The sequence below is a fragment of the Capricornis sumatraensis genome, chromosome 1 (genome assembly GCF_032405125.1).
Source record: "Capricornis sumatraensis isolate serow.1 chromosome 1, serow.2, whole genome shotgun sequence".
Lineage (NCBI taxonomy): Eukaryota > Metazoa > Chordata > Mammalia > Artiodactyla > Bovidae > Capricornis > Capricornis sumatraensis.
The window spans coordinates 32,118,439-32,130,912 of record NC_091069.1 but is presented as its reverse complement, the minus strand read 5'-3'; the positions used below and the strand labels follow the sequence as shown (position 1 = coordinate 32,130,912).

Below are 12,474 nucleotides of genomic sequence, written 5' to 3'. Positions count from 1 at the left end.
CTCTCATTATATAGTAAATAAAATTAAACTCAATTTATCTTAAAGGAAAATAATGAGAATAAAGGATAACAGTGCAAACAACTAGCATTTTACATTCACTCAAATGTAGTAAGTGAATATTGTTCATTTTTGTTTACCCCTTGTTTATTTAACCAAGTCATCAGGCACTTAATTTTATTAACACATACAAAGACAATAAAGCATTACTTTCAGTGAATTTTTCTATTATCAAACTAATATAGAAAGAAAATTTGCTCACAAGTAGCTCTCAGTTTTATAAGTATCAATCAAAATCATTTGACTCCATATACAAATGGTATTAAAAAAAGAGGTGAAAGAGGGAAAAACCAGTTGCTAAACAATTCTTAACTGGCAACAATTAAACTATCACTTACTTTTCCTAATTTAAAAAAAACTATAAAAGCAATAGCATTTATATAACAGCATGGTTAAGTTGAAAAGAACCAAGTTAACAAAGATCAAATGTATTTATCTACGTAAGACAAAACACTACAAAATGGCACACATCCCAAAATAAAATCAAATTTTAAAACTATAACAATCACACATTCTATCTTTAACGTTTAAATCTTTCATTAAGGAATTAATCCCATTTTACTCAGTAAGACTTTATCTTACAATGTTCCCAGGCAAGTATGTACGGTGAGATATTTTGACAAATTTCACAACAAAGTATTGAAAATGAGGCATGAAGAAAATGAATAACATAACATAACACACACACACACACACACACACACATTTGATTTTACCTTAGAGAAACTAATTGACACTAGGTTTACTTAGTAGACTCGGTCTAAAGTATGACTTGCTTAAATCTCTTGGTCTAAATACCAACTGAAATAAATTGGATTCATTTCGTGGAACTCCCAAATCTGTTTTTAACATTAAGTTTTATGTAAAACTGAAGTTCTGGAAACCACTGTTGAGTAAAGGAAAAATAAAAGTAATAGAATTGGGGAGGATCCGACAGAGAGGTGATAAAGGAAGCAAGAAGCTAAAAGTAATGAAATGGCAAGGTGTCTATAAAATGACCTAAGAAAGAAATGAGGAAAATCACCATGAAATGGAATAACTAATAAGCAAGAAGGGAAAATGAGAACACATTTTTTTCAAATAAAGTTAAAAACTGAAGAAATGGTGGACATGAGAAAAAGACATTCTACCTTAACAGAAAAGACATCTTCATTGCTTTGGGCCACCTACATTTCTCCTCTCACTAACCCACTTTACTTCCACTGATACTATGTACATGCTAGTTAATACTACTACAAGTTAACTTCTCAAGTATTGCATCTTTTTTTTTTAACCTCATTAGCTTTTTCAACAAATGCTCCCATACTTTTATCATGTGCAAGATAACCAGGTACTGTGTCCTGACAACCCAGGAGTAAATCAGATGTAGCCTCCAATAAGTGGGAGAACAAAGAAGCTACTTTGTGACAAATTTACAATACTATAGAAGCACACAGAGATGGCACCTAGATCTAGAGAATAAGATGTCTAAGCCTAATGGTAGGGAGAGGCTAGTTTCCTAAAAGGAAAAAACAGGTTTTTCAAAGGTAAAAGTGCGAGCAAAAATAAGTAGCTCAAGATAGTTGAATTATAGATGATTAGAAGCGAAAGGGCAGGACGATAAGGTCCAGTAGGTTCACCAGGGCTCTTGGCTTGTATACACCATAATAAAGAGCACAGGAGATTGCTTACAAACACAAGTTCAAACTTCCTCTATCATTTACTAGCTAAGTAACCCTGGACAAGTTACTTAACAGCAATTTAACTTCTCTAAGCTTCCATTTCTTTATCTGTAAAATAGGGATAATGACATTAATTACCTCCTAGGGATTTGTGAGGATTAAAAAAGATGGTATTATACATAGAAATGTTTTGCAGAGTTCCTGCCACATATCATTAGCTCAACAAATATTATCTATTATCATCACTTTGATTATGATTATTTATTCTCAGGGCAAAGGAGAGCCCAGAAGGGTTTAAGAAAGAGAATGAGTGGTATGACTGACTAGATTTGTAAGCTCCTTGAAGACAGGAAACATATTTCACACTTATATCCTTCAAACATCAAGCACATGGTGCTGGCTGAATAGTAGGTATTTAATACAGCGCTTGCTGAATTGTTAATGTTAAATAAGCACTGCCCACAGCTACCCACCATTTAAAAACTGGCATTTTAATTCTCATTTCTCCTCGAAGAGCTAAGAAATGGAGAGGAAACAGGAAGGATACTTGAGATGTCTCACCCCACCAAACAATTACTGAGAAGCTGCCCTAGCTAGAACTCCTGTACACAGGGCTGGCAATACCCTGAGGTCTAACATATGCTCTTTATAATTAATTAGTTTGCAATCTGTTTGGAGTGACAGTATACAATAACAAAATCAAAAGAAACATTATAAGATGGTAATCATGTACAAACTCATCAATTTCAAAATCACAAAATTTTAGTTAACTAAATTTTAAAAAAATCACTTAATTAAAATTGAAGCCCATACTTATAAACCTGACAAAGACTATGTTTTCAAATATTTTTAAAGCAAATGTGCAAGGATAATAATTTTTAAGACAATTAAGAAGAGAAATATATGCATATATATAAATAAAAATTTTGATATTCATCATGATGTGATTATAGACACACACACACACACACACATCAAAGATGATCTGCAGATAAAAGCCATTAAAACAAATAAGAAAGCTTAGAACAATGGACGGATATGAGATCAAAATCCCCAAATCATTAGCATTCCTATACACGAATAACTGCCAATTAGAAAATGCAATAGACAAAATGATATTCCTAAAAGCAATAAAAATCCTATGGTACCCTGGAATATATCTAACTAAAGATGGGCTAGACATTCAAAGGGGAAAATTATACACTATTATTTAAGATCAATGAAGAACTGAATAAAGGAGAAGCCTTTATATTCATAAATAACAACACTCTAGAATTTACAAAATAAAGCTGTCAGTTCTCTCCAGTTTAACTTATAAAAGCAAATGGAATTCTAATTCAAATCCCATCAAGGAAGAAAAATCAAGGGAAACAAAAAACTGACTCTAAAATCTGTACGGGAGAGTAAAGGACCATGAACAGGAACAACAATTTTGAAAAATAACAAGCAAGAGTGACTTGCCCCATCAGAGAGCATGGCAACTATCATATGAAGGCTCAGGTCAGATCCCTATCTATGCAGGAACTTGGTTTCTGATGAAGGTAAGAGCACAAAAGCAGGAAATGGATATGGTTATAGCCACTGACATTCCATATAGGAAAAAAAATATAGGTTGTTACATTTTTATCCCATAAATGTAAATGCTTGTTTATTTAAAATTCTAAATGCATATTAGAAGAAAATGTATAAAAATACATTTAAGGCCTTGAAATAGAGGGAAAAATTCTTGACAAGACCCTAAAAAGCTTGACATATGAAAATCCTAGGTTCTATGGGATATCAACAGATTGGGAGAAGATATTTGCATCAAATTTAAGCAAAAAAGAGTAAAAATTTAACTAGAAAATTAAAAATAACTCTTACAAATAAAAAAGGAAAAAAAAAGCAAAGCACAAACTACCCAGAAGAAATATGGGCAAGAGATACAACCAGGTAATTCACAGAAGGGAAAATATAAGGAGCAATAAAAACAAAAATCATAATCAACTTATCTACTTATCAGGGAAATGTACTTAAAATTATAACCCCACACCCAACAGGATGGCAAAAACTTAAAGTGAGGAAAAAATAGTGAGGTGAAGATGCAAGAAAAAAGGCAACTCTCAATGACTGTCATTTGAAAAATAATCTGGTAAGAACACAGTTAACATAAAAAGGTACACAGATTCTAACGAAAGTTTTATGTATAAAATAGTAGGTATGTACAAGGATGTTCATGTTTGCTGTAGTGCTGGCTGTAAGAATGAAAATTTGTAACAAAAAGGCTATTTACCCATAGGGAATGTCTAGCTGTTGGGAAACAGATTCTTCAAATATGGTATTTTGTGTAATACAATATTTATCAAAAGTTAACAGAACTGAATAAATCTATGTATCTTTATGTCTAAAGAAAAATATATACAGTATTATATAATGTATAAATTTAACAAATATTCTATATTGTTCGTGGATACTTATAAATATACATAATCATTAAAAACAGACAAAGAATTAGAGACAAATCAGTTTAATCATTAACCCTTTTACTACTTTTACTTAAAACTGCACAATATTATATTAACAAAATACTAAGAATATGACAAAATATTATCAATTACATGTGGTGGGTAGTTTCCTAGTCTCTAATTTTTTTTATAGATTAAAAATTTCCCCGCAAATAAAAATTTCAAGTAAAAGACAATAGTGGAAGTCGCTCAGTCATGTCTGAGTCTTTGCAACCCCGTGGACTATATAGTCCATGGACTTCTCCAGGCTGGAATACTGGAGTGGGTAGCCGTTCCTTTCTCCAGGGGAATCTTCCCAACCCAGGGACTGAACCCAGGTCTCCTGCATTGCAGGCAGATTCTCTACCAGCTAAGCCACCAGGGAATACCCAAAATACTGGAGTGGGCAGCATATCCCTTCTCCAGGGGATGTTCCCGACCCAGGAATCAAACTGGGGTCTCCTGCATTGCAGGCTGATTCTTTACCAGCTGAGCTACTAGGGAAGTCCTAAAACACAATATGTTTGTTTATTTATTCTTAGATTAAGAAGGACTGACATATAAGAAATAAACAGGAACATTAACTCTGACAACAAAGGCTTGACTATGAGTACTTAGGTTACCATCGCTCTATAACAGTTCTCTGAATTCAACAACAGAAGTAGTCACTTTTCTTTCCCCAGCCTGAAACCCTGGCAATCTCCCGTAAAAATTCTTTCTTGGTTGCCCCATGAGAAAAATGCATGTAATCCAATGAAAGAAGAGTCTTCTGCTATTTTATACTCTGATCAATGATTATCAACTGGGGGCCATATTGCTTTCTCTGTCCCCAGAGGTATTTGAAAATGTTTGGATTATCATTTTTGATTATCATAACTGGAAGGACATTTTGGTATCATAACTGATATAAAATTCTATTGGCGTCTAATTTTGTAGAAGCCAGGGATACTGTTAAACATCCTACAACACACAGGATAGCTTCCCACAACAAAGAATTATCTTGTCCACAATGTCAATAGTGTGGCGGTTGAGAGACTTTGCTCCAGATCCTCAGAGGTGAGTGGAATAAAATCCCCACTCTTCTCTCCGGTAGGAAGCTGCTGTTTTGATCTGACTGAAGTTCTATCTTTATCTGGCATTTATTAGAGCCTCCTTAGCAATAACTCTCTTTTGCCTATTTCAGATGACCATGTTCTGTTAAAACAGAGATATTTAATTCTAAAAATACTCATTCTTTAAAATCCTGATATTAACAATTTATTTCTTTGTCCCACTAATAATATTTCTTTGTCCCACTAAGGTACTGAGATGGCAGTTAAAAAATGTACAGTGGATTTATGTATTCCTTTGCCAAATACTTTCTGTGGCCTTACTATATATAAGCTACACATTGTGCTGGGAACTAGGGATAAAACGGTGAGCGAGGACCAAGTTCTTACAGCAGTACAGCATGTAGCAGAGAAGCCATGGGACTCATTAAATAAGTATACAAGCTAGTAAAACCCTGAAATTATGGATCATAGCTCTAAAAATACATGTGAAATACATACACGAATAGGGGACGTTTGACCTAGTAGTTATGGAAGGAAGAGAAGGCTCCCTTTTTAAAAATAATGACTACACTGATATTTGGAGAATGCACAGGTGTTGAATACAGGAAATCTAGAGGGAGCAAACCAGCCCTGGGGAAGGAAGAGAACATGCTGAGTATAAGGGACTCAGAGCAGGCCGGTAAACTTACAGATGAAGCAAGCTCGAAAGTGACAAAATGGTAAAGCAGCTCTGTCAGAAATAAGACTAAGAAAGAGCGTCAGAAATAAGACTAAGAAAGAGCGTTCCTACCTTGATGCCAGTGTGTCACATGGTGACCCTTTTCTCTTATGTGAGTCTGGGTTAGCAGGGTCAGATGAACTGTCCCCAAGGCCACTCATGTTGAAAAACTTCACACCTAAAAAGGAAGGAAAATGATAAGAAACCTACCTTAATGAACTTTCCAACCGTAAGGAGACAGAAAGCTCCCTTTATGTCAGAATATATCTAAACACTGCAGTTTCTCAGTGGATAATTACAGCCACCATAAAAGCATCCACATTTATATAAACGCACAAGAGCCATCAGCTATTAGTGTTTCTACACTTTCTTCTCCATCCCTGTAAAATAAAATTAGTCACCCTTTATAAGACCATAGAGATCAATTAGGATGAAAATATTCCTAGAATAATCAAATACCCAATGAGATGTTTTTAAGAGAAAAATCACTTCATATGTAAATGCAAAAAAATGACTCTATGAGAATCAGAAATTACTTTTTTATTTATTTTAGACTGTTTTGAAAAGGACTTAAAGCAACTTTTTACTCCTAAGGTTTGAGGTTTTATATTGAGAGAAAAAGAAATAATGCATATATAATTAAAAGTTAAAGCGATGAACTAGCTTTGGATTTTGAATTGTACTTCCCAACTTTGAATTCTGTACTTCTAACCTTGTGTCTATGCAGTCAGGCGACAAAGATCAAGTGTTTAGTCTATGTTAGGATCTTGGTATAGATGCCAGAGAACACAGAGTCGTTTCCCCTAGCACGCCAGCCAGGTCTCTCTTACATGCTATGCCGGCTAGTGACTGCACTGAAAGATCCTTTCTGATCTGTCCCTATCAACACTATTCTCTATAGAATCTCTAAAGAAACTTGGGTTCCTGCCTCTGGCCTTATGTTCATCACTGCCCTTAGACTTTATTAGGGCCAAACTATACACTGCTCATTCTCTTCCACTCCATCTACCCTTGAGAAAGGAGAGGAAACTCTTGTTAAATGGGAAAAATCTTTAACTTTTCCTTAAATTCTAAAATTATTAAACAGCTACAGTGCTGCATGTTAGTAGTCATGCTTGTAAAGTTGAGATCCCTAAGAATTTCTCACATGGCTTTAATTAATGTCTGAGTAAATCCTTTTTCTCTCTCTAGTCCTAAAACTTACTCTGTCTCTAGCTCTTTCTTAACACCAAAGATTTTCATGTCCCCTTTTCAGTATAAAAATACCTAGGATTCTAATCATGAATTTATTATTCCATGTAGCCCAAGAGGCACATTTTTAATTTCTCCATGTTAGATGTAAAAGTCATGAAAATCTCCAGCTTCTAGGACTGCAATCTTGTAGTTATTCTTTACTTTTCTTTTTCACTCCTCATTCTGTATCAATGTCCTGTCAAGTCTTTATTAACAAAGATCCTACAACGTCTCCTCTTTCTTCATTCTCAAATACAGTTTTGATTCTTGCTTAGAAGCTAATACCTCATTCTAGATTCATGCAAGATCCTTCTATTTCTCATATCAGGTCATTCTCACTTCTAATGTGTCCTATAAACAGCAGCAAAACCATTCCTACTCAAATGGCACTTTCAAGGTATCTCTTTGGTGATGAAGAATCAGCCTGATTCTCCTACTGGAGCATGGTAAAAGCATAGGCATTAGGGTCAGAAAGGCCCTGTTTAATCACTACCTGCCTATTCTTGGGCAAAACGCTTAATCTCCTTAAACCTATTTCCTCATCGGTAACTTACAAATAATAACTATACTTTGTTAAGCTGTTGTTCAGTTGCTCAGTCGTGTTAGATTCTTCAAGACCCCATGGACTGTGGCATGCCAGGCTTCCCTTGTCCTTCACCATCTCCTGGAGCTTGCTCAAGCTCATGTCCATTGAGTCAGTGATGCCATCCAACCATCCTGTCCTCTGTCATCCCCTTCTCCTCCTGCCTTCAATCTTTCCTAGCATCAGGGTCTTTTCTAAAGACTTGGCTTTTCATATCAAGTGGCCAAAGTACTGAAACTTCAGCTTCAGCATCAGACCTTCTAATGAATATTCACAGTTGATTTACTTTAGGATGGACTGGTTTGATCTCCTTGCAATCCAAGGGACTCTCAAGAGTCTTCTCCAACACCACAGCTCAGAAGCATCAGCATTCAGCCTTCTTATGGTCCAACTCTACCATCCACACATGACTACGGGAAAAACCATAGCTTGGACTATACGGACTTTTGTCAGCAAAGTAATGTCTCTGCTTTTTAATAGGCTGTCGAGATCTGTCATAGCTTTTCTTCCAAGGAACAAGTGTCTTTAGATCGGTAGTGAGGACTGAATGAAAAGTGCATGGAAAGGGGTGCACTAAGTAACTGTTGGTTATTGTAATTATCTCCCCTTTAGACCAAGGGCTCCATGAGGGGTAGTATTCATTAGTGGATAACTCATCCCATACTTTCTCATTGAAAAATACAAAGGACACTTTTCATTTCTGCATTTACTGACACTAACTTATTACTATTACTTTACTGGGCTGCTCGGAGCAGCATCTGAAACTGCTTCCTTCTGGAAATATTGTCACCCATTGACTTTCATCACTTACTTAATAAATAAATCAAGCATCTATCATATCTTAGGCACTGTGCTAGGAGTTGAGTAAACTATAGATAGGAAAATAAAGGTTTCTGCCCTCATGAAGTGGGAAACACAAACAAGGAAAACACACAATAATATGTAATTTTCTACAATGATAAAAGTCATAAAGAAAAAGAATAGGATTCATAGAGAAAAACAATAGAAGAGACCTATTTTTAACTGGGTGATCAACTGAGGCTTCTCTGATAAACTTATGTTTAAGCCATGACCTGAGAGATCAGCAGAAGTAGTGTGGTTTTCTACTTACCTTATTCTCAGTGCTTTTTGCCCAGTTGGATTAGACTGTGTTAGATTTCTTCAAGGCTCTAGTGTTCCAGTCCTCTTTTCCCCTCATATTATACATTACTTTGGGGGGATATCACTCACTGAATCATGGTTTCAAAAAACATTTCTAAACCAATTACTCCCAAATCTCTATCTCCCAAGCAGATCTCCTGGGTCTCAGACTCACAACCCACTCCTTGCTGGATAACACTATCCAGATGTCACACAGACACTTCAAATTCAACTTTCCAAAATGAACTTAACATCTCCTCCTCATGTATTTCTTTTTCTCACAGTTGGTACACTGGAGTCATTCCAGCCTCTTCTCTCACACCTGACATGCAATCAAACATTAAAATGTGTCAATTTTTATTTCCATCCTATACTTACAGTCTCCTCTCACCTCTTGTGGAACTATCAAAATAGTTTCCCAGGTGGTCTTCCTGAGCCACCCAAGCAGGCTATCAAAAACACAAGTCAGGTCAACCTCTTGCTTAAAACTCTTCCCTTAATCTTGACTGTCCACAGGATAACTCTAAAGCCTCCAACATAATACACAGAGATTGCACCAGCTCCCATCTATTTTGTGTCCATTATAGAATTTGGTGAATGAGTGATTAAATGTTTGTCCAGTCAGCATTAGCCCAACCAATATAACCTATGTATAAACAGATTATACATATATATAAAATATACTACATAGAGTCCATATAGACACATATAGATTATATATGCTAATTTTAGTTTCAATACTAAGGAAAGGCTTTAAAAACCTTGGTAATATCCCATCCTCCCTGCAAAGGTAAACATTAGTCAGAAACTTTACACTGATGTCAGTGTGGAGAGCCTAACTTAACCCAGCAACAAGTATTTATTGAGCTCCTATGCTGTGTAGTAAGTCGCTTCAGTCATGTCTGACTCGTTGCAACCCTATGGACTATAGCCTGCCAGGCTCCTCTGTCCATGGGATTCTCCAGGCAAGAATACTGTAGTGGGTTACCATGCCCTCCTTCAGGGGATCTTCCTGACCCAGGGATTGAACCTGCGTCTCCTGCATTGACAGGAGGGTTCTTTAACATTAGCGCAACCTGGGAAGACCCACTGAACTCCTACTATTTGCCAGCTTCTGTTCTAGGTGGTGGGAATACAATTCTGCATGAAACTTATAAAAATTCACTGTCTTCATAAAGTTTCATTCTACTGTGAAGGAGAGAGAGAAAGTGAAAAAGTTAATTACAGAGTATATGAAAAGGTGGTAAAATGGAGGAAAATAAGGTAAAAATAGAGGCTTAGATTTATGGAAGGAGAAGGGCAGCAATTTAAAGTATAGTAGTTAGGAAGCGCCTTACTGAGAAAGTATCAAAGTGTGTGTGCTCAGTCATGTACAACTCTGCAACCCCATGGGCTGTAGTCCACCAGGCTCCTTTGTCCCTGGAATTCTCCATGCAAGAATACTGGAGTAAGTTTCAATTTCCTTCTCCAGAGGATCTTCCCAAACCAGGGATGAAACCTGGGTCTCCTGCACTACAGATTTTTTACTGTCTGAGCCACCAGGGAAGCCCTAAGAAGGTGAGATGTGAGCAAAGACTTCAAGGAGGTGAGGAAGAGAGAATGACATCTGGAGGAAGAGTGCTCCTGGCAGGGGAAGGGCTGTACAGCCTGAAGGGTGGAACATAACTATACTTTTAAAAAATATGAAAGAGATCAGTGTGGGTAAAACTGGGGAGTGAGAAGCGGGAGACAAGGCTGCATCATGTAAGGTCTTGGCTTAAACCATTTTAAAGACTTCAGCTTTACTCTGAGTGAATTAGCCAATCATTGGAGGGTTAAGAGCAGAGAAGTAACAAGGTCCGATTTTCATTCTAAGACTTCCTGCACAAAGGGCAAGCATAATCTTTCTGATCTCAGCGACTTGCTATCTAAATAAGTTTCTAGCTGCTAAATGGACGTTTCCATTTGAACATTCCACTGTCACCTCAAATTCAACATGTATAAACATAATGGACTTTTAAGTTCTGGGTTTCTATTAATGATAAATAAATGAGATGAGCTGCATTATGGATTAATGTCATCAGAGGAAAACATTTATTAAACCTCCTGTGGTGGGGGAGAGGAAAAATCTATAGGACAAGGAAAATAATTACAATTAAAGGTAGACAACCTCAATGCAAAGATAAATATACCAGACTTGAAACCACAACCACAACAAAAAAAGATGTTGAAAGACCATTCTCAAACACAAAACAAGAATAATCAGTTAAGTGACATATTATTTTAATGAATAAGATGGCTAACATCTTTTCCTGTGAAAAGTCACAGGAACATAAATGAGGTTAACCAGATATCACAGAAGTAAAGAAGTCACTGAATTTTATTTTTACATAGAAATAAAATATATTTCAAAATTAAAACAAAAAAGAAATCATGTGATAAATTAATAATAATGAAGAATTATCAACTCTAAACTTTTCAACAAAAGCAGAAATACAAGAGAGAAGCTAATGATGAACAAGAAAGAAAAATGAAAGAATTGAGAGTCTGCTAAAATCCAAGAGTTTGCTAACTCTTACTTAAAGCTCAGTTTTACTTAGCTGCTCATCTTCTCTGTTACTTAAGACATTAGGTTCTACCTATCTAAGAATCAACCTATCTGAATTCTACAGGCTCTCAAAATACTCCTGGGCATGTATTTCTTATGCTTATATGCTGTAAAATTATAATTCTCTTGCTTGTCGCCTCTTCTAGACTGTGAACTCAAAAAAAAAAAAAATACTAGATCTTTTTACTGTATATCCAATATGTAACATAACATCTAAAAGTTACAGAAGCCAAAACAGGTGATAAATTAAAAGTGAGTTATTTTACTAATATGACATTTAAATTTTTTAAAGAATGTTTAAGATTTTTTTACAATTAATATTTTCTGAAATCTTTCCTAATGCTTTGGAATTCTTTTCTATAATTGAGAAATTGAGCTTTCTTGAAATCCTCTTTCCCCTGTTTTCAGTGGGGAAAAAAAAGAAACTATCTTTTTGGTCTAGAAATTTGAGAATATCTTTTCTAATTCTGAAAAGGTTAATAAGATCTATTTTGAAGAAACCTTCTACAATATTTCACAGTACGACAGAGACACAAAGACATGTTGTATTTACACAACTGTAAATGTAAGCAATACAATCTCATAGTTTGTACAATTCTGAGCAACAAATAAATCTAGATTTAAAACAGATTGCCCATACCATGCTACTACTGGCTGCAGACTGACATCTGCTAAATTTATCTGAAATTCTGGGGCTGAGGAAACATCAGACAACAATTCAACAGCAATTCAATATCTGGCCTACCAAAATAAGAGCCAATAGTAAGAAGCTATGAGAAAGTCACCAACAATTTGCTGATGATATGATTCTGGTATTAACTACTTTCTATTTACAAAACACAATAAACAGATAGTGGAATGCAAAACCTCTGATGAGTGAAAACTTTTATAGCTGTTCTATTTGTGGAATGGCTTTATATCTGGCAGTAGGGAACTTAAACAAGGTTCATTAAGAAAAGA

The 12,474-nt window shown here is 35.6% G+C and overlaps 1 protein-coding gene across 1 annotated transcript in view; it reads right to left on the bottom strand.

Annotated features, from left to right (window-relative positions):
* The window catches only part of NCOA1 (nuclear receptor coactivator 1), a 106,981-nt gene that overhangs the window by 91,419 nt on the left and 3,088 nt on the right, over positions 1 to 12,474 (bottom strand). The window contains exon 2 of the mRNA XM_068983236.1: positions 6,044 to 6,149. Coding sequence (XP_068839337.1) covers positions 6,044 to 6,132 — 89 coding nt within the window. The 5' untranslated portion in view covers positions 6,133 to 6,149. The remainder of the gene's footprint in view (positions 1 to 6,043; positions 6,150 to 12,474) is intronic.